General features: G+C 40.6%; 1 protein-coding gene across 3 annotated transcripts in view; it reads right to left on the bottom strand.

The window, feature by feature from the left end:
* LOC105483262 (myosin IIIB) overlaps positions 1 to 26,722 on the bottom strand; it is a 520,975-nt gene that overhangs the window by 277,491 nt on the left and 216,762 nt on the right. For all 3 annotated transcript variants that reach the window (XM_071072912.1, XM_024793234.2, XM_071072911.1), the window contains exon 9: positions 9,840 to 9,995. In XM_071072912.1, coding sequence (XP_070929013.1) covers positions 9,840 to 9,995 — 156 coding nt within the window. The remainder of the gene's footprint in view (positions 1 to 9,839; positions 9,996 to 26,722) is intronic.

The raw sequence follows: 26,722 nt of genomic DNA, 5'->3' as shown, positions 1-26,722 counted from the left end.
AAAAATTAGCTGGGCATGGTGGCTTGCGCCTATAGCCCCAGCTACTCAGGAGGCTGAGGCAGGAGAATTGCTTGAACCCGGGAGATGGATGTTTCAGTGAGCCGAGATCAAGCCACTGCATGACAGCCTGGCGACAGAGCAAGACTTCGTCTCAAAAAAAAAAAGAAAAGAAAAGAAAAGAAAAGAAAATCAATAATTAAAAAATTTCCTCAGATCTGATTCTGGTCAAGATGGAGTAAGCACTCTCCACTCTTGTCTCCTCATTGAAGATAACCAAATACCCTGGAAGGAATGCATGGAGTAGCTATCTTAAGACTCTGAGAAGTAAATTGTAACAGGCAGATTGGGGAAAGAAGTCAGAATTCAAAATACCACTGAACCAGTGGTGAGTTTTCCAGGGTTTTTTTCCCTTCAGTAACCTGACCTGGACTTAATGGCAGCCTGAGCTCCTTCAGGAGTACCAACCTTCACATTGGATGACATTGTTATAGCCAACTAAAAATGGAAGCGTGGACAAAACCTTCCTTGCAGTCTCACAAACAGATGCAGTCTAGTAGAAAGTTTTAATTTTCAGTGTGAATATACACAATGCAATATCACTAGGATCAAAACTGGTATCTTCTGAGCCTGAAGCAGACTGTATGCTATGCCAATCTGTCTCACAGATATAACTTCCAAGAATCATGCAGATGTTGTCTGTAAATCTGAGCTTGACTCCTATAAAAAATCTTCTCCAATAATATTGTATTAACAAAAAATAACTTTTAAAAAATTTTAACTGCCTCTTTCCTTACTTACAGGCGATCACATTCTTTAGAAATACTTGCTCCTAAAAGTGAAATAGGCAATCTAGAAGTGGATGTAGAGGCAAGACTTCTCTACTCTGATAAAGACCACTTCATTCTCTCAACCAGAAAAAAAAATATGTATGTGTAACACTATTTTTGCTTTCCCCAGCTAGTGTTATTTGGAAACTGCTGCCTGCTTAACTTTCCTCCTCTGGCTATGGGGTCTGGAGGGTCTATTGTAGAGAAAAAGCATTATTTATTTCAATTTTTATCTCCTTTAAAAACATCCTAGACTTTACATAAGCTTACAAAAAGTGTTACATTGTTTTATATCTCTCTATTTTTAGTTGAAATTAATAAAAATAAATTTGGTTTAATTTTTTTCAATTTTATTAAGTGATTTGTGTCATTAGTAACTATAGATCTTAATTTCCTTTAAATTCACATGCTCCACCTAGTGCGCCACTTGAGAATAGCATCTATTATCAATTTTTGCTGAAGAATTCCTCGTTTAATGTGAAAATTACAGATGTCCAACTAAAAGCTACTTAGATTGAGTATTCCAAAGCTCAGAGGAATGAAGACATAGATAAATGAATGGATAAATAGCAAAAAACATTCTACTAAATCAAAAGTATGTGGTAAGGCACTGTAGTTTTAATGGCTCAGATGTTTTCAAATTCCAGTAAAGTTTATATTGCTCTTCCCAGACTTCCTACTTGTTGTTATGAGTCTATAAGTATGTTGGCTGCCAAGGCTGGCTTCTTAGACAAACAGAGTTTGCAAGTTGGAGTTTAAAGGGAAAGTCTTGGCTTGGACTGGTTCCTGGAGTTTGCTTTCGGTGAGGCAGTGGAGCGGGAGAGTGTGGAGAGCAGGACTGGTCTTAGGTTTCAGGGATCAGGTAAAGGGGAAACTGGTGCCTGAATCCACGGATCAAGTAGGGTGGGAATGAGGGCAATCCTGTACCATCAAGTCCAAGGAAATGGGTGCAGCATAAGAATAGAATCGGAAGAACGGGAAAGACAGAGCCAGAGGTAGAGGCTGGGAGTTCCCCTAAGACAACAGTGAGCATAGATGAGGTAGAGGATGAGGGTCTTTGTTCAAATCTTTGGCCCAGCCAGTGAGTGGGAAAGGAGCTTCAGAGGGCACCAAACTGGTTCAAATACTAGAGGAATTATTCTCAAGAAATAAACTCCTAAAGTGTTGTAGCTTTCACTGTAGTTTAATCTCTATATCTGTATTATGGTTAAAACCATTTCTGTGTCAATCCTCTCTAATATCCCATCACTGGGCCTGCTAGCTTCTTTGTTTGAGCTGCTAGTCCTATGAACTATATTGACTAACGTATTTTGCCCAAAAGTGACTCATTAATCAATTAGCCTCTTTCTGTCTGCCAATTACACCTGTGGAATTGGAGGCTTCCATGTAGGTAGGTACAAACAGGGCTGCAAGAACTTCATGTAGGTGAGACAGGATATGTTCTTCCCTTCACTCCCCAGCTATGAGGAAGAAAAGGTGCAGGCTTGAAGATGTCAGTCCTCAAGAATCTAGGACAAAAGCCTCTATGGCCATAGAGAGAACCCAGGGATCACTCCCTTATCACTACATCCAATGGATTCCATAAAAGAATGAAAACATTACTCAAAACTAAGAACGGAGTACTGTTACTACACGAAGGTCAGTGATGTTGACTATTTCTTCTAAATCTTTATTTCCATTCAATACACCCTTTGATAACAGAGACAATGAAAGAGAAACTTTTATTTTACTATAACTCTATAATAATGGACCTAGAATGAGAAAAACAATAGCACAACATTGAGGAGTGACGTTATTCTACTGAGAGTCAAATATGGACAGAGATACCAGCTGGATACCCTTAACTACGTGAGCTGTATCTTGTCCCTGAACTTAAGGCTCTATCTATCAAACAATACCATGCATAGATTTTAAAATAGGATAATTGTTTGGGTGGAACTTATTCTAGTATCTGTCCATTTTTCATCTAAGCACAGTTTTGGCCAGAATCCCAATAAATCATCATCTTATCATTCATCATATTAAACAGTATTTGATATACCCAACTTCTCTAAGCAGCAAGAATCAGTAACACCAGCATAAAATTAATATTAACGAACTTATTTGCTCATTTGTAGATAGATAGATATAGGTATACATAGACAGCAGATACTAATTATAGCAAGGTGTAGATTTATTTCTTCTGTTAGGAAGGTAAAAGGATCTTTAACCTCCTATGTGTCAAGCTTCTTCAGCACTTTACGAAGTAATCTTTCTGGAGTTATTCATTTACATAAGAACCCAAGAACCCATTAGTGTATATAATATGTGGTGTTTTGTGTGTGTGTGTGTGTGTGTGTGTGTATGTGATTGCATGCATGCACACATTTGAAGGTAGAAGAGGGAGAGAGTGAGCAAGGATTACTGGGGAAAACTCGGCAGTTAAATAGTGAGAAATCTGTTTTTAAAGGTCATTGCTGCAGGTTGAAAAGAAATCAAAAGCTGAAGTCATTGTTTTAATCAGCCTCAGGCAAATTGCAAGGGCAGAATTACAATCCATTAAACAGAGCAGAAAAAAAAATCAAAACCCCAGCAACTCAATTCTTCTACCAAGTAATACTTAGAACAGACCCTTGGCATTTAGGGTTTAACATCTGTGGTTTCAGCTAGTACCAAGCCACCTGCAGGGGCACTGCAGGCTGGATCTTGTAATTTTACTGAGGTTCACGATTGAGTTCATGGTAGTGGCAGAGACAACCGCGTCCTTTCCCTGCCTCCACTCACATTCCAGAGTGGTTTCACTCTTCTCCCAATAACCCTTGTAAAGTGATAAAAAGCATGTTTTCAATCTACTTCTCTGAACCTTAACAGTATGATGACATACCAGATGATACTAATGAATTCAGGGAAACTGGTTTGGGGAAGAAGCCTTTTTGCAGATCAAGGAAATAGGTGCTGATATAAAGGAAATGACCAAATAGTTTAAAAACACCCCCAACAGATTAAGTAACAATGTACCCTCAACTCATTGTTCACATAGTTTTAGGGCTTCTTAACCTCCTTTAAAAGAGTAAGACTTGGATTCATAACCGCTCTATTGTACCTGAATCAAATATATGTGTTGGCACAATTATAATTTACTGGAAAAACTTAAATTCCAATGGTGTCATACATACACTGTAATCAGCATCAGGTAATGGTATCTATCAAATCTCAAATAGTACAATGTCACTTCTCCACAGGTGCCTCTGCTGTCCTGTATCTATATCTATAGTGTGTGTGGGGGGGTGTGTATGTGTATGTATATGTATGTGTGCGTGTGTATATATATGTATATGTATGTATGTATGTATATATAGTGAAATAGGGATGAATCACATCCCGGCTTTCCAAAAAAGCACTCAGAAAAGCCTGAATGGTTACACCAGGAAAGGTGAGACAGGGGCCTAACAAACTCAAGCTCTCCATGCCCAGTACAGCTTCTGCTCTATGTGAACAAGCCCTCCATGATTCTTAGCCTTGCTCTTGAATACTGTTGAATATGTGCCATAACTGAGATGGATCACTTCCTGTAATACTCTTCTCCCAGCACTACCTTCCACCCCCTCACTGTGACAGAGTAGGGATATTGTGTATTCTCCTTGCTCCCCTCTGTCTTTTCCCAACCATTGCTCTCCCTAACCAATCTCTTTTAATCCCTTTTAAAGGTTCACATCACACTCTGATATCATCCTTTTCGGCAAGTGATCCCCAATTTTCCTTTCTCTCTATCCTTTCCCCTGGTATCAGTCTTTGGTTTCCCCATGTCCCACCAATCACTTTGTTAACTCTTCCCACATTCTGATCTCAGAGTTCCTCAACTTGTCAACACTTAAAAAACATTTCTTTCTATTCCACTGAAGTTGCCCACAAGTTCAGCTACCCCTAGTTCCTAATTATCTATCAAAAGTTCCTAGGGTCTCAGTTCTACAATCCCTTTCCTCATCATCCCCTCACTGAATCTGCTCTTCATCTTTGTTGTAATAGCCAGTCCCCGAACTAGATCAGTCTCAAAGTCAATAAGCCAGTCTGGTGTCACTTTCTTCCCTACCCCCAAAGATCCCAAGGCCACTCTTCTACTAACCTCGATTCCCTTGCTTCCTTACCCACTCATCATGTCCACTGAAGTCAGTCTCCAGCCTGAAGAAGACCATAATGTCTGCTTTCTCTACTCCTAACTCCTTGCTGCTAAGAGTTAATCAAGATGACAGATGAGAAAGGCGGCAGTGGTGATGGTACATTTTCTGAGAGTTTCTAGTGCCAAATGCTGTCCTGAATGCTCTACATGCATTATCTTAGAGACGGATTAACTTCACTACAATAAGATGCTGTTCAGTTATGTTCCACCTGGGGTTTCTATGCTATTAAGCAATCATGATGTCTATCTTTAATTGACCCTTTATCATATTCCTCATAGTGACTATCTCAAAGATTTGACACTTCCCTGGAGTACACATTCCACTCCCAACTCTGAAACCTTGCTAAGTTTGTTTTTTTTTTTTTTTGAAAGATAAAGGCCATTCAACATGAATTTCCTCACAATGCCTCCTCTCCTCACTTAAGTTTTCTGAGTACTTTTATCTAACCTTTCTGTGTCTTTCCCAGCTTAGCGTTTCTCTCTTTCTAAGGTGAACTTTCCTCTTAGGCCCCTGACCCACTCCCTCTTGCTTCCTCCATTGTTTCCTCTCTCTTCTGTCTTCAATGTCTCCCTCTCTATATATATCCTTCCCCTTCACCTGTCCAAGTGTTCCCCAATCCTTTAAGAACTTGCATTCTTCCCTGCAGCCCCGCTGAAACTACCAACTTCTCTCTCCCCTGGGAAAAGTACTAAAGTGGACAGAATATTCCTTACCTTTGCAGGAATAGTAAGAAAGTTTTCCCTGTAGGTTATACATTTCATTACTCTGTATCAGCTCTCAAATCCAAAAGAGTTGCTCCAGCTGGAGGGCCCAGGACTGGTTAGACCGTTGAAGAACTCTTTCGGGCAGAAAGCTGGAAGCCTAGTGTAATATCTGGAAGTACTCAGCATTGCATTTGATAGACTATGAAGACATGTCTTGCAATTTCTATGTGACTGTATTGTGAACCAGGCCAGGGAGGCAGCCCAGTCTGGGGAGGCCCCATCACACTTCTCTCTTTCCCTAATCTCCCTCAATCAGTCCATCACTAAGTCCTGACAATACCATTATTTTAATATCTTCTGCCATTTGTAATTACTATGATCTGCTCACTAGCCTCCTTAGTTGCAGCCTTGCCCTGCTTCATTCTCCATACTGCAATCAGAACAACTTTCTAGAACTCATCAATAGCTCCCTAGCACCTAAGAAACAAATTCAACCTCCTTAGGCCCATTATGACCTGGCTGCTGTCTACCTTGTCTCTGCCTCCCACCTACCCCACGCCAAGCTCCAGCCATGTCAACTAATTGTTCACCAGATTCCCCAAGCTCTCTCTAGCCCTTGTGCCTTGCCCTTTGCTCATCGGTCATTCTTTCCTCTCTACCCCGAATAACCCCCTTTCCTTGACTATCTTCGATTTGTTCTTCAGGACAGTTCAAGGATCATCTTCCCAGAAGCCCCAGGGCATCTTCCCCCACCATCCCAACCCCAGACTGACTTAGGTGTCTTTCCCAGGTGCTCTGGGAGGTATCCCAGGCATTCCTTTATCTAGGTACTTTTCATGTTGAACTGTTCTCACCTGATTCTTGTCTCTATCACACACCAGACTATTAGCTCTTTATCAGGAACTGCATCTGATTTGCCTTTGTAATTCCTCTGTTCAGCACAGGGCCTGACACATACACAGGTATAAATGCCTCTTGAATGATTAAATTAGATATTGAATAAGAGATAAAATGGGATATTTTTAACATTCAGCACCTCAGTACTATTTATTTTCATGATCTTTTACAGTAAGTAAAAAGATGAATTTGCACAGATTATGAGCAAGAGGTAGTTAGTGTTAAAAAGAAATGAAAGACTCAGAATTAAATAGGCCTTATACACTACTTCTACTACTAACATTTATGGAAGGTGCCCTATTCTAAGCATTTTACATGTATTGACTCACTTAACCCTCAAAATAATCCCCATTTTATAGAAGAAACTTTGGAAGAGAAAGATTAAAAACATATCCAGTTAGTGGCTGGCCTGAGACCCAAACCTGGCAGAGGAATAGGTTCCCTCCCTCCCTTCCTCCCTTCCTCCCTCCCTTCCTCCCTTCCTTCCCTCCCCCCTTTCCCCTTTCCCCTTTCTCCTCCCCCCTTCCCCCTTTCCCCTTTCCCCTTTCTCCTTTCCTTTCCTTTCTTTCAGACAGGTCTTTATCTGTTGTCCAGTGTGGAGTGCAGTGGTGCAATCACAGTTTGCTACACCTTCACATTCCTGGGCTCAAGTGATCCTCCCACGTCAGCCTCCTGGGACTACGGGCATGTGCCACCATGCATGGCTAATTTTTCTTTTACTTTTTATTATTTATTTAACTTTTTAGTAGAGATGAGGTCTTGCTACAGTGACCAGCCTGGTCTCAAACTCCTAGGTTCAAGTGATCCTCCTACCTCAGCCTCCCAAAGTGCTGGGATTACAGGTGTGAGCCACCACACCCTGCCAAGCCAGTGGTTTTAACCACCACATTGCACTGCCTGCCCGGTGGCCATAACTGTGTAGAAAAATGATGAGTGGGTAATTTGGCCTCAATCATCTATACACTCACCTCAATTTTTCTGTGTGTGTGTGTTTTGTTTTGTTTTGTTTTTTGTCTGCTTTAACTTGAAAAATCACAGCTTTAAATATATTGATTTATCTGCATGGAATGGTATTTGAGGGTTTTTCCTGGTGGGCTGAAAAACATCTACGTAGCCAGCTCTTTGCCAGTTGCAAGAGGAAGTAATAGTACAAGAGAGGTGGCAGGTTAAGTGTCAATTACATACACTGTGTTTCCTTTGGAATTAATTTTCCTACATCCTAAGGAAGTGATTATTTAAAGTGTTGATACCTATTTGTGAGGTTGTATTTTTTTTTAATGATAGTTCAAAGAAACACAAACCACTGAGTGAAACTCGAGATTACAAAGACCCTGTGAGAAGCCTTTGCCACTGCATGAGGCTTCTGACATCAAAGGAGTTAACAAAGATAAAGAGGGATGAGAGAGGCTGGTGTTACAATTTTCTATGGTAAAAGGAGAAAGATTTTGGTTTGTTTGTTTTTTTTTTTTGAGACAGAGTCTCACTCTGTCGCCCAGGCTGGAGTGCAGTGGTGTGATCCAGCTCACTGCAAGCTCTTCCTCCCGGGTTCAAGTGATTATTCTCCTGCCTCAGCCTCCCGAGTAGCTGGGATTACAGGCCCCCACCACTATGCCCAGATAATTTTTTGTATTTTTAGTAGAGACAGGGTTTCACCATGTTGGTCAGGCTGATCTCAAATTCCTGACCTCATGATTTGCCCACCTCAGCCTCCCAAAGTGCTGGGATGACAGGCATGAGCCACCGCACCTTTTTTCTTCAAAAAGAATAAAAGAGAGAGAGAGAGCATAGATCTAGACAGGGCAAGTCAGGCAAATGTGAACATCCAGATAATTTGGCAAATGAAGTCTTAGAAATCATTCCGTGGCAAATCCCAGAACAGGGAGACAAGGAGGAGATGTTGGATTTGACTCATACCCTTTAAATGTTGGGTTTGTTTTTTGCTTAGTTTGTATTTTCTTTTACTTCGTCTTCATTTTTGGTGGTGGTGGTGCTGTGTGTGTGTGTGTGTGTGTGTGTGTGTGTGTAGGTGGCTGGTAGGGGTGGTGGCTGCTGTAAAGGAACAAAACAAGAGATTTCAGCTCCCTGGGGTTTAAACACAAGTTCCTACTGCTTCAAAAAGACCCCAAGTCACAAGAATTTCTCTGCATTTCTCTACTCTGTAGGGAGGCCATAGAAACAGAAATGGCAGTGGAAAAAGGAAACAAGTAGGAAAAAAAATCCACTCTGAGCTATCCAAAAGGGAAGAAAAATCAGCAAAATATAGTCACCTTGAAACTCCGCCTCCAGCTCCAAGAGTTCTGAGGCCAGTGTTTGGCTTTTTGATTACTAAACAGCTTTCTGCAGAATACGTGAGTATTTCCGGAACTTGCAACTTATGATATTTTATTTTCTTCACCTCCAGTACTTCAAATGTTCTTTTAATAATAATGGACTGGAGCTTATCTACATCCTGGATGGTTTCATAAAACCAAATAATTGCTGAGCCTAGGAAGCAGGTTTATTTGCATTTAATTTTTTTAAAGAGAAATTCTGCCACCCTCTGGACAGAAATCAAAGATCTATTTCTTAGCGATTCACCAAGAAATACTGTTTAAAGCACTTGCCCCTGAAAATAAACATTTTTATAAAAATCTACCTTCTAAAAAAAAAAAAAGGAGGATGAGGTAGGGTAGGAATCACGGCTGCTTTAGATAGAATAAACAATACCTGAAAAATCTTACTTAAAAATACTAAATCGACCCTAAGGAGTTTGGAACTAAAGAGAAAATGGTCTCAGAGCACATCAGAGAAACAGCCTCCAGTGTTTAGCTCAGAATCTTTCCAAAACTCACTTTACAGCCTACATGACTGCTCTTCAGTCTACCACAGCCAAGTAAAGATGTTTCACACAATGTCAGCCATGGTTGCTTTCCCACAGTTACCCTTATTGGTTAAAAAAAAAAAAAATCCAAATTTCTGTTAAATGTAAATATATATATTTGTTGATTTTTTAACTAGAGCTAACTGAACACCAGGGCAGAGTAAGATTTCAGCCACTTGAGAGAAATTGGCCATAAGAGCACAAATGGGCAGTTTGTTTCTGAAGCTCTCCTGCTCTCATCCACTGGGCATGGAGTACTTAATGGCATGTAAATAAAACTCTTAAAAATGCAGGGATGTGATAATTACCAGTAATAATGCTGGGCAAGTCAAAACACATGACATGACATTTTTATAAACAACCACAGGGAGAAAGAAGAAAGAGAGTACAGTACCTGGTTTTGGTAACAGGATTTAGATGCTTCTGGTCTTGGAGAACCTTGGCCAGTTGGTTTTGCAGAAACAAAACCTTTCCATGTACTCCTTTAATAAATGGGTGGTCAAGGAGATGTGTGACGGAAGGTCGCCTTTCAAAATCCTTAATAAGACACCTGTTTGCAAAAACCAACAAACAATCCAAAGTACAATCTTAGACACCCTGTTCACCTATGAATATGGGGGAGAGAGAGAAGGTAAAAGCTCATTTATAAAACCTGATCATTGGTTAATGATACACAGCTCCTTTATTAATATGTACTGGAAAATAGAAAAAATAGTAATTCTCTATTAGTTGAATTAATTAAAACATCAGAAATCTGTCTTAGTTTGTTTTAAGCAAAGTTGAAAACACAATTTTTACCATCAATTTGAAGTACTCAAAACACTGAAAATATAGACTGCTCAATTTTCTACCTGCATTTTCATTACAGAAAAATATTTTCAGTGGAGTCAAGTTGATTTGTGTGTGTGTGTATATATATATATATATACACACACTGTCTTTTAGAAATATATAGAATTAAATACTACCACCTCAATTAAATCCTAATAGATGAAATGTCGCTTGTTTAATGGTAGGGAAAAGGCATTTAGGAGTTAAAAGGAGAGAAACTAATCATAAAGAAACCTTCACATAAAGTTTGGCACTTGATTTCTAATGTCTTCTGAAGAACCAGAAGCACCACAGAACAGGAAGTGACTACAGTACAATTCAGATGAATTGGGATAGAATTATACAAACAGGGAACAAAAAGTCCATTCAAAATGGTAAAAATTGGGTTGCATTTAAACTCTTCTGTGGTTAATTGGTTAAAATCATACCGGCATAACTACTTTCTGTTTTAGATTCAAAATCCTTTTCAAAGCAAACAATGATTTAGTACATTTTGCTGCACCTTCTGTGTTATTCAAGATGATTTTGACACAGGGAAATTTCTAGTGAAATTGAATCTGACGAATACCCCTCCAGTTGCCATCACATTTCTATTCTGCATAGCTGCCCTTGGAGAGAGGAAGAAATTTTAACATCCACCCTTTTAAGCTATCAGTCTTTAGCCCACATTGGAGGCTTAGGATAAATGGATGCCATTCTGCCCACTGCATGAAATAAACGTCTTTAGTTTACTCAATAGTGGCATGCCAGCAACATCTAACATACAACATATTTTTAATGAAATTCACTGACAAATGGTAAAAAAGTTCAGCCTCACCTTGAACATCTTTTTAGAACATTTAAGCGGAGTTCTTGAAACAATCCACAACAGTTAAATTTACAAAAAAAGCTTTAGCCTTTGCAGTTTTCAGTTCAAAACACTTTCATATCCCTTACCTTCTAGTCCTGAAAAGATGTTCGGTAAATTTCCCAGTCTGTTTTAGAATTGATTCAGGGGATTCCCTATCTATTGGAACTGGAGCTTTCAGCCAGAAAAGCCAACAGAACCTAAATTATCTCCATTCGGCTGCTTGCAGGACTATAAATACCACCTCTGCCTTGCCATGGGAAGAAATACATCATTTGACTTTTATAGGTTCAGGGCCTTTGGTATAATCTATTATTTTTCTGTAAAAAATCAAAAATCAGTGCATATGCTTTAAAAAGACTATGTTCATGTCTTTACATCAGCAATCTTCCCTTGATTCCTTGTATATTCATCTCTATATGTAACTATCAAAGTTAAATGCTTTGATATTATGCAAAAATGCTAATAACCATGTTTCCTGAAAAAAGAGGAAATCCGAGAGGTAGTTATACTGTCAGTAACATAGGTGCATGGCCCAGTCCTCCTAGCATTAGGAATAGTGTATAAAAACTCCTAAGGTAAACTTAGCCCCTATGTCCTCTGAGAGTTCCTACTGAAGATGCACCTGGTAGTTTTGCACACCCCCAGGAACCTCAGAGGGGACAGGTAGGACGGGAGTCCGGGAACTGCTGGATCTGAAGCTAAGCCTGCTCAGTGATTTTTTAATAAGTCACATCATGTCTGTTTCTCATCACCAAATAGGCATACAGTATTGAAGTATTTCCCAAACATACTGGGAAGAGAAATTTCCTATTTCCTCACATAATATTCACCCCACCACCCATCCCCCACATTTTTTTTTTCTTTCTTCCTGTGTTAATTGTTGAAGCATCATCTGACTACTAGGAAATGCTTGTTGAAAAGAAAGAATGAGGCCGGGCGCGGTGGCTCAAGCCTATAATCCCAGCACTTTGGGAGGCTGAGACGGGTGGATCACGAGGTCAGGAGATCGAGACCATCCTGGCTAACATGGTGAAACCCCATCTCTACTAAAAGATATTAAAAAAAACTAGCTGGGCGCCTGTAGTCCCAGCTACTCGGGAGGCTGAGGCAGGAGAATGGCGTAAACCCGGGAGGCAGAGCTTGCAGTGAGCTGAGATCCGGCCACTGCACTCCAGCCTGGGCGACAGAGCGAGACTCCGTCTCAGGAAGAAAAAAAAAAAAAAGAAAAGAAAAGAAAAGAAAGAATGAACAAAAGGACCAGGGGTCCCTCAATAGCCCATTGACTGGTGGCAACACTTCAAATTAGTAAACACAGGGGCAGAGGCTGAAGGTGGGAGGAGGAAATTAATAAAAAATTCGTAGCATGTGAAGGGGAAAGTGAGCTGGAGCTGCCTCTACCTTCCTCCTTAAGATAAGTACCTCAGGGCAGTGTTCCAGGTGAGGCCTGAAAACAAGGTCCTTTGGGTGCTTCAGTGAGTAAAGCTCCTTGAACAGGGATTGAGAAAGACTGGGAAACCCATACTCCATCCAGCCTTATGAAAATATGTCTCCACTGGCGTCTAGGGATGCCATTAAAGGTGGTATAGCTTGTTTCACAATGTTAGCATCCACTGGAGAAGCAAGGCTTCCAACAAGATCACAAGATCATTTGATATGTTGGAGAGGGTCCCTCTCTAGATTATGGAGGAATAAAAGAAATGAGTGACCTGTAATCCCAGCACTTTGGGAGGCCGAGACGGGCAGATCATGAGGTCAGGAGATTGAGACCATCCTGGCTAACACGGTGAAACCCCGTCTCTACTAAAAAATACAAAAAATTAGCCGGGCGAGGTGGCGGGCGCCTGTAGTCCCAGCTACTCGGGAGGCTGAGGCAGGAGAATGGCGTGAACCCAGGAGGCGGAGCTTGCAGTGAGCTGAGATCTGGCCACTGCACTCCAGCCTGGGCGAAAGAGCGAGACTCCGTCTCAAAAAAAAAAAGAAAAAAAGAAATGAGTGAACAATGAAGTCAGAGAATTAGACAAAGAAACTAGCAAGTAAATCTGTTATTGCTTGAAGATCCAAAAAATGAAGATAGTAAGCATTCTACTTTCTGGAAGCAATGATCAAGAGGATCTGTTGGCCAGGCATGGTAGCTCATGCTCATAATCCCAACACTTTGGGAACCCAAGGTAGGAGGATTGCTTGAGCCCAGGAGTTCAAGACAAGCCAGAGCAACATAGTGAGACCTCATCTCTACTAAAAAGAACTTAAAAATTAGTGGAGCACACCTGTAGTCCCAGCTACTCAGGAGGCTGAGGCAGGAGGATCACTTGAGCCCAGGAGTTTGAGATTGCAGTGAGCTCTGATCACACCACTACACTCCAGCCTGGCAACAGAGTGAGACCCTGTCACCAAAAAAAAAAAAAAAAAAAAAAAAAAAAGGCTTTGTTAGTTCTCCATCCAAGTAAGAAAGACTGAAGTGGGTTGAATGTCTGTCATGATAAACCCCTATTAACTTCAGTAGGGATGGCACCAGGTTCAAGAGGCTGAAGGAGAGACCCAAAACCAATGAGTGAGACATTGGGTTTTATTAGGAGGATATACAGGGATGATGCAGTAGCCGTGTGTTGACAGAAGAACCACCACTGCATGCAAAAAGCATGCAGTTTATATAGCATTTTCCCTTCACTCCCTCCTCCTAACAACCTCCACCTGGCAACCTTCATTTAACCCGAAACAAAGAGCCTCACTCCCTTGTATGATGATGTCCCACAGGAAGGGCCCAGAGCTCAGATGTTCCTCACAGACAAGGAATTGATCTCTGGGTTGGGCATGCTCTGAACTCCAAACACATACTCAGGTGCAACTGCCATACAGGGTCATCCTCAGGATATTCTTAAGTTAAATTATTGCTGTCGGGTGTGTCTCCCATACACCATCATGCCACAGGATCAGCAAAACTGAACCTGAGTGTAAAGAGGAAGAATGCTAAGCAGAGTGGTGACTCTCCAATTGCATTGGAGGATTTTTAGGGAAAGGGCATAAAGAACTTGAAGGTATAGCTTTATTCTAAAATACTTCTCTATATATTTTTTTCTCATGGGGAGCAAAGAGCCAGTCTGAAATGGAATTATTATTTTACAGATAAATAGAGGAAAGTTATTCCTTAAGAACAGATAGAAAGTCCTGCATTACTAGATATCAGGGCATAGCATCAGATCATTTACTCAGCAAATGTTTATTACACAGCACCAGAATTAGCCGAAATACATAAATTAATTAAAAACTATGACCCTTTTCCTCAAGGATCTACAATCTAATTGGAAAGGTGGAAGGACAAGAGAAACACATGGAACAGCAAAAGCCATATGTTTGCTTGTATCTTTAGGGTAAGAAATAATAGCACAAAAGCATAGGGCTTCAGAGACTGAGATTTTTTGATTCTAGCCCCTCTTTTAAGAGGTAAGGAAACGGGATCAAGTCCTGACAGTGATGAGGTCAATTCCTCAACTCCTACAGGAGGACCCTTCCTGCTCTGCTCCGTGTTGTTAAAAATGGCAAAGGTACAATGTACAAAACAATACTTCGGGGCCAGAGGGAAGAACTGTAGTCAGGGAAGACTTCCTGGAGCTGGTGCAAACTGAGCTAGGTAAGTCTTGGGAGAAGTTTTAGAACGAAATTGAACTAAACTGGGGGAGCAAAGGCAGAAGTCATACTGCGGACAGATCGGCAATGCAAGAAGCAAGACTAGGCAAGCTGCAAAGCCAGTAAGTCAGGAGGCTACCAGAACACTGACCTTCACCGCCTAAGCTGCTTCCTTTGAATGTCTAAGAACAATTATTGCCTTTAGTCCCTTCACCAGCTTTAACTAGGGTATAATTGTGATTGCTTAAGACTTTGTAGTTTGTTGACCAAAATGCTTACTGTTTAAGTTTGTCAGCTTGTCATTTCTATCCCTGGTCAGCAGAGATTTAGTGGATGAAAATGAAACTGACAGCTGGGATTCCTAAAACTCCTGATAGCCTCCATGTCCTTTTATAAAGCAAGAGAGGATCCTTTAACGTGATTTGGAGAACAAACAAGTAAAATTAAGGAGTTTTAATATACTTATTCATTTCAGGCATTGCTCATTAAACCAGGAATTGCAAATTCCAAATGAAGACAGTCTTCCCCCAGCCAGAGACTGAACAGTTTTTACAAAAGGATGCACACAATGTTAAACTCTGTATGGGATTGGGGGCCAGCCAATGTGAGGTGAATTAGGGGAAGCACTAGACACACAAAGCAGTCCATCAAAAAAAGAAACTAGTTTCCTAGTCAAAAGAGGTTGGAAAACTTTGGTGATTCTCTAAACCAAGTAAGTTTGGAGTTTCATAATGCACACAAGCCTATTAAAGGTTCTTACAAGAGCTGGGGTAAAAAAAAGTTTAATTCTGTTCGAGCCCACGTTTCCAAACTTACTCAGCCACAGAGAGCTTTGTCTTTTATTTGGGCCCCACAAATGATATCCTTGGAAGTTCTGTTGTAAGCAATTAGTTGCATGATTTTCGAATGGACACCAGAGTCCTCAACTCAGTGGACTGAGGGGAGACTGGAAGAACCCTTAATTATTGCCACATCTGAGACACTCTGGTGGGCTATTGTTTCTGCAAAAGACAGTGTTTCAACCTGGGGAGACATTTTCCTGAGCTCAGTTCTTTCCAGAGTCCTTAATTCTAGAAAAAAAGTAGCAAGGACTAGATTGAGATAAACTACTTTTCCCCCAAATCATAAGTAATTCTTTCTTTCATTCATTCCTGGATTTTTTTAATCTTTTCTTTAAATTTGGATTTAGATATGCTTTCTCTGTGCTAAAAGACAAAACAACAGAATAACAATTTATTTATACCATGAGATTTATACAAGAGACTCTGAAATAAGGCTATGGTGGGTGGTTTGAATATGATAGAAAAGTCCACCAGAAGATAAAGGAAGCAAATTTCAGCCTTGAAGGAAATCAATCCACTACCTAATTTGAAATTCTAGTACCTTCCATCATGCTTTCTTGGCTGAAGATTAATTCTCAGAATCTATTAGTGTCACCACATTAAACACAGGTTGTTGCAGCCATTTGCAGCAATCTCCCAGTCTGGCTTCTGCCAAAAACAGGCAAAAAGGAGACATTTCTTAGCAAGAAGCAAGGTCGGGCTCTCGAGCTGGTGGTGTCTGTGCACTTTCCGTTCCCAGACAATAGTGCTGTCGTGACACAGCTACTCTGTGCCTGTAAACTGCCATTTCGTAACCAAAAACCCGGTGCCTGCAAGGGGGAGCTATTTGTCAAGAGCCTCTGACTGTTGTTTGCCAATGAATAAAACACTTGATAGAGAGCAGCTGAAAAGGCAAAAACTAAAAATACTAGTGAACTGGGTAAGAAAAGCATGAGGGTGAGCAATTTTATTCCATACACTGGGGCAAAACTAGATCAAAACTCAGGATTTATGTCTCTTCTCATTTCTTTATAAATATTCTGTCTTTTATACTGCCTGCTATTTTTTTGTAGGCCTGCTTCTTGAATTGTTACGTGTTCCCGTTGCTACAGAAGATCTAAACATTTTGGATCTGAGCAAGCGTTTCCCTGCCCTGTGATTCACTGTGCTGCCCTGTGGTTGCTATCATCGTCAAACAGAAGGCTGACTGACAAAGAGGCCTCTACATCAAGGGGAGAAAATCCTCCAGAGGATACACTAATTATAGGTTAAATATCAGAGCCCACAGTACTCTGTCTCAGAAGAAAATTTCCATTCTGCAAGACAAGACTATGACAAACAGACATTTTCCCAAAATGACTAATGCCTCAAAAGAAGGCAGATTCAGAAACCTGATGTTGTGCATGGTATTTCTGTGAAACATCACCCCCCTGTTTGCTGGAATATTTAACTGCATTTCAGTTTTCCTGAAGTCTTTCCTGAAGTCTGAATATCACATTTGATGCTATTTTAAAGTTTCACTGGTGAGAACTGAAATTGCATGCTAACTTCACACTTGGGGTGGGGAAGTGGGGTCCTCCCTTGAAACAGGTAAATGAGAACTGGGAGTGCATTACTCAGTTACGCAGGTCTATGGTTATCAATCAGAGGAGAACAGTCAGTATTTGCTAAAAAACAAAAAGCCCCGAGAATGTGGGATGGAGAGTTTTAGAACAGGAAGCTGAGTCTCCCTTTGAAATGAGTAATGGGAACAGAGTCTGTGTAAAAAACAAGAGACCACAGGGCTACTGGACAACAGGGCAGCTGCCATCTTGCCAGAGATCCTGGGGCAAGGTTTGAAAGATAAGCAAGTCAGCCTGATCTTTAGACAAAGCTGTCAGCACCAATGGCCCAGAGTGAGCTCAAGTGAATATAGGATGGAAATGGAAAGGAAAGAATGCTGCATTTCCTGAAGCCTGAGACTGGGCAGGAAACTTGGGGATAAAGAACATCTACTTTTCTCACCCAGAGAACATTCAAAGAAAGTAAAGAAGGTGACGAAAGAAAACATATAGGGTGGTTTGAAGTCAAAGTATCAAATCTCTGAGCAAATGGGACAGAATCTACCTCTAGAGTTAAGAAGTATGCACCAGTGTGGCTGGAGAGAGTCCCTATGCAAAAACAAGGCCCAGGATCAGAGACCCCCACTAAGGCAGAGAGCTGCAATGTGTAACCCTGTGATGCCCCAGGGTTGCAGCCTGAGTGAAACCTGTCAACCAGGAACCTCTTTACCCTCTATCTCTAATCCCTTGGTCAATATGAAATAGTTAGAAAAGCCCAGACTAACTGACTATGTTCTTAGGGAAGGAGATGTGGCAACAAAAATTCTATATCCTCAAGCCCTGCTTGTCTGGGGACAAGTGGAGAGCCACCGTGAGGAGGAACAGAGGAAAGGAGACTATACTATAGACAACAGGCAGAATCAGTCTGGCAGGAGGAAAAGGAGAGAGATGTAAAAGTGCTAAACAAATGAGATGAAGTTAGAAGGGCCAAGTGAACCAGGCCAGAGCCAAGCAGCAGGTCAAGATAGGGCACAGGTTCAAGGTAAAGAGAGGTATCTCCAAGAAAAAGTCACTGAAGGCACACTGACTGAGGTGGCTGTTTTATTCTTGTTATTGGCACCTCCTTCTTGTGTTTAAGCGACACTTTCAAACTGTCATACGGCATTTGACAAAGAATGGGGATGAGGAAGCCCTCTGCTGGACATGGTGGCAGCCAAGAAGATGTCAATTTTGTGTCTGAGAACTAAGGCAGTCTTTAGGATTGTTAACTGGTGGCCCCGAGTCATCACCTTCTCCCTCCTCCTGGCTTTCTTTTTATTTGGTTGAGTCTTTATAAAAAGCACCTTGCAATTAACCAGATATTTCTCCAGGCAACTCCACCCATGTGACACAGTCAGGGAACAGATAAACATGAGCCATTACTTCATTGCACAGCCCTAGCAACTAACTTATCGGATTGTTAGTCTATGTTCAAATGCCACCCTTTAGTTCAAAGAGCTGGAAAAGGTGTGGTCCCTGGGAGATCACACCTAAAATGGTCAGAAAGGTTATTGTGGGGAATAAATGAGATAATTCATGTGTAGTGTTTGGTACACAGTGAACACTTGATAAATGCCAGCTCCCTGGGCCAGATGCTGTACTAGTTGCTGGGTATACAGTAAGTCAGTCCACTGGAGGAAGACAGCTGTGGTATACCTATTGATAATTAGCAGTATGCGTGCTATGTAAGTGTCTTACTCCATTTTGCACTGCTCTGTCAGATGACCTAAGACTGGGTAATTTATAAAGAATAGATACGTAGTTTCTCACAGTTCTGATGGCTGAGAATTCCAAGATCAAGCCTCCAGCAGGTTCAGTTGTCTGGTGAGGGCTGCTCTCTACTTCCAAGATGGCTCCTTCAGAGGGGAGGAATGCTGTGTTTTCACAGGGTGGAAGGCCAAAAGGCAAGAAGATACTAACTGCCTCCCCTTCAAGCCTGTTTATCAGGTACTTAATCCTTAATCTCATTTACCATGGAGAGGCTCTCATGACCTAACGACCTCTTAAAGAACCCACCTCTTAATACTATCACAAAGGCAACACCTGAATTTTGGAGGAGACACATTCAAACCACAGCAACAAGGAAATGTTAACATGCAATGGCTCCTTGAGTTAGATATGAATAATACTGTGCTCATTAGTTAGCTACTTTCTCTCAGTGTGATTCCTACCACTGAGGACAAATTTCTGTTTGATAGCAGATGTCCTGATCAGAACTTTCAAAGTTCTGAGTGGAAGGGAATTTCTGGGGTCTGGCAATTCAGCAAAAGCAAAGAACTTTGGCATTTTCAAGTTCATGCCTTTGGGTAATTTTTTTAATGTCTGGCTCATTTCTTTGATTCGAAAATCAATTTCCATTTTGACAAACAGTCATGGTCTGCTTCTTAGTCCAGGCTTAAATGCCTAGGGACACATGAATTGTATTTCTTCCCGTGATCCTACTTGCCACCCTTCCCTGAATTAAATCCACAGTTCTCATTTGTATGCATTCTTCTCCCTACAAGAAGAAAGAATAGATAGTACCCAGCCATCCTCTAACAGAAATGAACAATCCGTTCCACAGTGCATGATCATTACATGCTCAGGACTATACCAGGACTGGGGTTGGGGTTAAGAGAGTGCAAATCCAACAAAAGACATTATATTCATCCACAAGAAACTTATCAGCTTCTGGGGTAATACCACACTTACATGTATGAAAGATTTAGAGAATCAGATGAGATTGATTTCATTGATTCATTCAAAAACTTACTAGGTATTTACTGTGAATGGTGCTACAGCAAATGCTTGGGGAAAACAATGCCCGGAATGAGACATTTGCTTTCATGGGATTTAGAAAGAAGTAGTAGAATAGACATGGACATAAATAATAATAATTTAAGGCTGAAAAGTATAAGCACCAGAATAGCTCAGACGAAGTAAATAATTCTAACTAGGAGCAAGAGTTTCACATGAGAGATGATCCTTGGGTCTTAAAGAACAAAAGGGGTATTGACAGGAAATGCAGGGAAGAGGCATTCCAAGTGGAGGGTACAGTAGCCTTTTGAGGAAGTTCATTGGTATAAAATGCAAGGCTCATCTAGGGATATGAGTAGAACAGAACAATGCAGTTATAATAGAGATGGGGGTGAGAGTCTGTCTGGAACATCTTTTCAGAACCTAGAAGGTCTTGCTGGTAAGTTTGGGCTTTCTCAGCCACATTAAACTAAGGTTCATGAACAAGGATATAACACAATTAGATATTTGCTTTAGAAAATAAACTGGCACCACATTAGAGAGTAGATTAGAGGTAGGGAGTGATTTCATTTAGGAAGAATACAGTCTGAAGTAATGAAGTGGAAAGGGAAAGATGATGACTGTAGCCCTGGAACTTGAAGACAAGTCAAGAGTGTTGAAAGAAAAGAGAAGAGGTTACCAACGGAATCTTAGGTAAACTTAAATTTAATAGATGGGCCTGTAGCTAAATCTCTGTGAACATAAAAATCTCTTATCTTCACTACCCAACTAAAACCTCTCTCAAAGGACCCTAAAGGCCATTAAGTTGCCGATTCTGTGTTCACTTTTTAATTCTCATTGTATTCAACCTCTCTGTTCAAGAGGTCACTAATGACCACTATTACCCTGGTTTCTTGAAACATTCTGTTTCATTGCCTGTAGTGATGCTACATCTCTGAGTTATTCTTTTACTTTTCTGACCACTCTTGCTCATTTATTTTCATTACCAGGTGGAATAAGATGACAAGGGCAGAGGAGATAGGGTATGCAAAGACAAGGAGAAGTGAAAATAGAACTGACAGCTTTTATGCACACAGGCTTAGAACTTGCTCCTGAATAACTACTGCCTTTGCCCAGTAGCTCAAATGTATAAATTAAGCAATATAGAGGGAATTTGCATACTATGGAGAAGGCCACCCCTATTCTTGGAGACCCACAATCCCAAACAAGCCTGTAGATTCTGCGAAAATGAGTGGGTGCAACTCTAATGTGCATAGCTGGCATTAAGTAAAAATTTTAAATGTAGGAAAATCAGCAAAAACTACTCAATAAAATTTACAACTGATTATTGCTAATAATTCTTATAATAGCTTTAATAAGATATAATTCACATACTATATAATTCATCCATTAAAAATGTACAGTTCCATGACTTGTAGTATATTCACACAGTTGTGCAACCATTACCACAATCAATTTTAGAACATTTTCATCACCCCAAAAAAGAAACTCTGTATCCATTAGCATTCATGCCCTATACTCCCTCAACCTCCTCAGTCCCAGGCAACCACTAATCTACTTGCTGTCTCTATAGATTTGTCTAATCTGGACATTTCACGTAATATGTATGGTCTTTTGTGACTAGCTCCTTTCATTTCACATGTTTTCAAGGTTCATTCATATCATAGCATATATTAATATTTCATTCATTTTATTGTTAGATAATGTTTCGTTATATGGATATACCACATTTTGTTGATCCATCTATCAGTTGATAGACACTTAGGTTGTTTCTATGTTTTGTTTTTTTTTTTTGAGAAGGAATTTCGCTCTCGTTGCCCAGGCTGGAGTGCAATGGTACGATCTCAGCTCACTGCAACCTCCACCTCCCGGGTTCAAGTGATTCTCCTGCCTCAGCCTCTACAGCAGCTGGGATTACAGGTGCTCTCCACCATGCCTGGCTACTTTTGTATTTTTTGTAGAGACAGGGTTTCTCCATGTTGGTCAGGCTGGTCTCGAACTCCTGACCTCAGGTGATCCGCCCGCCTCGGCCTCTCGAAGTCCTGGATTACAGGCGTGAGCCACTGCGCCCAGTCGGTTGTTTCTACTCTTAAGCTATTATGAGTTATTGCTACTACGAACATTTCTGTACAAGTTTTTATGGGACACATGTTTTCATTTCCCCTGAATTGCTGGTTATGGTAACTTTATGTTTATCTTCTTGAGGAACTACCAGGCTGTTTTCCAAAATCATAACATCATTTTACATTCCTACCCATGTATGCAAATTTCAAAATATTCCATCTTGTTCCAGAAATAACTTAAGACATCTTACAACAATAGGTGCTTAAATAAAGGTATATATGATAAGGAAAGACAAAAAAAAATTATAAACCAAAGAGAAAAATGAAGCAAAGTGGAAATTAGAGAAGAAAGATACCCCCTGGAATCTAATAGGAATTAGAATACCAAATAAAAGACTGTTAGAGGTATCCACAAATGGAGCTCTGGGCTTTATATCAGACAAAGTGAAAGAAAAAATGTAGTCTGTTTTATATATAGTATACATATATATATGTGTGTGTGTGTGTGTGTGTGTGTGTGTGTGTGTGTGTGTGTATTTTTTTTTTTTTTTTTTTTTTTTTTTTTTGAGATGGAGTCTCTGTCTTTTGCTCAGGCTGGAGTTTAAGGCGGGATCTTGGCTCACTACAACCTCTGCCTCCCAGGTTCAAGGGATTCTCCTGCCTCAGCTTCCTGAGTAGCTGGGATTACAAGCGCCTGCCACCATGCCTGGCTAATTTTTGTATTTTTAGTAGAGATGAGGATTCTGTTCTATATTTCTTAAAATCCAAGATATAAAAACAGACTAGGCCAGGCACAGTGTCTCACACCTGTCTGTGATCCCAGCACTTTGGGAGGCTGAGCCAGGAGTATTGCTTGAGCCCAGGAGTTAGAGACAAGCCTGAACAACACAGGGAGACCCTGTCTCTACCAAAAATATTGTTTTTAAATCGGGGGGGATGGTGGTGCACACCTGTGGTCCCAGCCACTTGGGAGGCTGAGGTGGGAGGACTGTTTGAGCCCAGGAGGTTGAGGCTGCAGTGAGCCATGATTGTAACACTGCACTCCAGCCTGGGCCAGAGGGTAAGACCTTGTCTTAAAACTTTTTTTTTTTAATAAAAATAAATAAATAAATAAATAAATAAATAAATAAATAAATAAATGAAACAGACCAGCAATTTGGAGAACTATGATGTAATGACAGGTAACAAGACTAAAGATATAGCTTTCCAGAGTTTTCATAGAAATGGCTCCATACAGCCAGGTGTGGTGGCTCACACTTGTAACCCCAGCACTTTGGGAGGCCGAGGTGGGTGGATCACCTGAGGTCAGGAGTTCGAGACCAGCCTGGCCAACATGGTGAAACCCCATCTCTACTAAAAATACAAAATTAGCCAGGTGTGATGACGGACACCTGTAATTCCAGCTACTTGGGAGGCTGAGGCAAGAGAATTGCTTGAACCCAGGAGGCAGAGGTTGCAGTGAGCTGAGATCATGCTATCATACTCCCGGCTGGGCAAAAAGAGTGAAAATCTCTCTCAAAAAATAAGAAAAAGAAAAAAAAAATGGCTGTATGCTACGTAATGAATATTATCACCCTCTAGTAAATGCAGCTATGGGTTTCATAGGGCTGTTTCTTATGACACTCTTCGATCTAAACTGATACCTTATATCATCTAGTTAAAAAAAAAAAAACAAACAAAAAACAAAAAACTCCCTGGGTAGCCAATACAGAGACAAGGAGCTATCTGTCTTAATTCATTGCTAAATCTATCAGCAACTTGGTGAATTTTTATAGGGTCAGGCCCCTTGATTCCTGACATGTTGAATGTCTGGATGCTGGCATCGATTAAGGAAAGAAAAGGTGGATGCCAAGTTACCATGTGCTATTCATTGCAAAGAATGAAAAGAAGATTGCTGAAAATGTTGAACCCATGAATCAAAAGCAACTCAAAGGAGGAAGCGATTCAGTCCCAACAGTGTGAGTTGGGGAAGGGCAGGAATAAGACTGGAGCATCACACAAGTGGGAGTTGGCAACAAAAGGACAGCCGGTTTGCTCCCTAAATGATGACAATAATTACTCCAGCTAAAATGTCAGGCCATAATACACAGTGGGGCTAGGAGATTAGATAAAGAGGCAGGATAATGACCTAGAGCTGCAATAGTCGTACTGGCATTGTGTCTACCCACATTTTGTATCCTTCCCTTAATATGTGTTCTTTTCGTAGACTAAAATTGACTAAACACTTCTCTGGCTGATTGCCAATTACGTGAACATCAAATTGGAGAAAATGAACTAAGCCAGATTTTCATAACAACTGAACCACACTAAAAAGTCTGGAAAAAAATCTTGTCAGATAACATGTAGTTGCACATGTTTTATGCAAGTTAGGATTTTGCAGTTATTGACTCTTCTTGGTTCATGTTTCTGAGGACACAAACCACCACCATGTCTGTCACCTGCCATCTCTTCTGCCTAACTTCTCAGCAAAAAAGCCTCAAAGGACAATGAACCACAAGGCCCAAATTACTGCTTCTGCTGCCTTTTTGGAGAGACGGTTTTTGCAGAGGAAGTAGCCACCCAAGGAAGCCAGGAAGTGCTGCTTCTGTGTGATTTTAGACAAGAAATGAACACTTCACCCTCCCCCCACCCCCAGGATGTCCATCCAGTGCCCTGTTCAAACATTAAATTTTTGCAAGATAAAATATTTTTTCTTTTTTAGGCAAGGGAATGAATAAAGACACTGCCAAAGAGAGTCTGGGGAGTCCTTAAAACTCCTCCATTAACAAGATGGAGCAGAACAGCTCCATCCATTACATCAAAGCCTCATTAGAGACCCTAATCCTTTCTGAAAGGAACTCAGGCAACCAAGCCTTTAATTTGCTGAATAATAGGCCATCTAATTAACCCTTGCAAAGTAAAGCACAGATGTTGCAGGCAACCAACACATGTTCCCAAGAGGTTGGGAAAGAAGGGGGAGGGAGAGACAGTTTGGAATAGTTTTGACTCCTATTGTTAGGGAGTTAACTCTATGCATGGGTTTCTAAATGGTTATCTTTCTGCTTTCCTTTCTAATTTTCTCCATTCTGTCTCCCCAGGGGACATGCTGCTTCCCTGCCCTGGTATTACAGTGTGTCCTGAGCTTGAAGCCACTGTAATTCACTGACATGCATATATAGGTGATATAGAATGACTGTCACAAAATATACTCATAGCAGCAAATCAGTGACATGAAAGGCTCTTTTAGGACCACTTACCCACTCATCTCTGCTCTAGACAGGCCACTGTGCTCCGGGGAAAGAAAAACAAAACAAAACAAAAAAGGAACCAGAACTCATGACAAGGAGAAAGGGAAGAGAAGAGAAAAGAGAGGGAGTAACACTAGCTCAGGCACTTCTTGGATCTAATTCAACAGGCAATGCCTAGCATTAAACAGGGTTGTCTGATTCTTTCTGTGGGATCCTATTACTGGAGGTAGACAACTGTACACGCTATGTTGCCAAGGACAGGTAACAGGTTAGATGGATCATGAATTTCATACTAGTATGCATTAATAATAAATCATAGACATATTACCCTTCCTGCTAGTTATATCAGATACTGTGATGAATGATTGAATGTATGACACAGTGGTCAATTATCATGTGGATGATATAAATTCTATTGTGCTAAGGACATTTATCTCTGTATTGATCTGGCTTTGCTAGCAAGGATCATAAATTACTAGCCTTCTATAACCATATGATGAATACTCTAATAACAGAATGCCACCAAGTCCTGTTTTCATAATAAATTCCCTTATGATTTCAGTTAGAAAAGTAGCATGCAGAGAATTTGTTTTATTTTATTAAAGACTTCATTTTTACAACAGTTTTAGGTTCACAGCAAAATTGAGAGAAAGGTACAGAGATTTCACTTATACCCCACCCCTGTAACATGCACAGCCTCCCCACTGTCAACGTCGTCCACCTGTACATTTGTTACAATTGAGGAACCCACACTGACACACCTTAATTACCCAGAGTCCATGGTTTACATTAAAGTTCACTCTCAGTGTTGTACATTCTATGGGTTTTGACGAATTTATAATGACATGTAATCCATCCTTACAGTATCATACAGAATATTTTCACTGCCCAAAAAATCCTCTGGGTTCCACCTATTCTTCCCCTCCCACCCTGCCTGCAACTCCTGACAACCACTGATCTCCATACTGTCTCCATGGTTTTGCCTTTTCCAGAATGTCATTTAATTGGAATCCTACAGTATATAGATTCTTCAGATTGGTTTCTTTCACATGGTAATATGAATTTAAGATTCCTCCATGTCTTTTCATGGCTTGATAGCCGATTTCTTTTTAGCAGTGAATAATGTTCCGTTGCCTGGATATACCACAGTTTACTCATCCATTCACCTACTGAAGGACATCTTGGTGATTTCCAAGTTTTGGCAATTGTAAATAAAACTGTTATAAACATTCATGTGCAGATTTTTACATGTATATAAGTTTTCAATTCCTTTAGGTAAATATTAAGAAGGGTGATGGCTAGACCCTATGGTAAGCATATGTTTACTTTTGTAAGAAATTAGCAAACTGTCTTCCAAAGTGGCTGTACCATTTGCATTCCCACCAAAAATGAAGGAGAGTTCCTTTTGCTCCACATCCTTGCCAGCATTTGGTATTGTCAGTGTTCCAGATTTTGGTCATTCCAATAGGTATGCAGTGGTATCTCATTGTTGAATCTTTTTATTTTATTGTCAAAAGTTATATGCAGTATGAAGACTATGAGGAA

The sequence above is a fragment of the Macaca nemestrina genome, chromosome 11 (assembly GCF_043159975.1).
Source record: "Macaca nemestrina isolate mMacNem1 chromosome 11, mMacNem.hap1, whole genome shotgun sequence".
NCBI lineage: Eukaryota > Metazoa > Chordata > Mammalia > Primates > Cercopithecidae > Macaca > Macaca nemestrina.
Note: the sequence above shows the minus strand (reverse complement) of the source record. Positions and strands in the feature narration are given on the sequence as shown.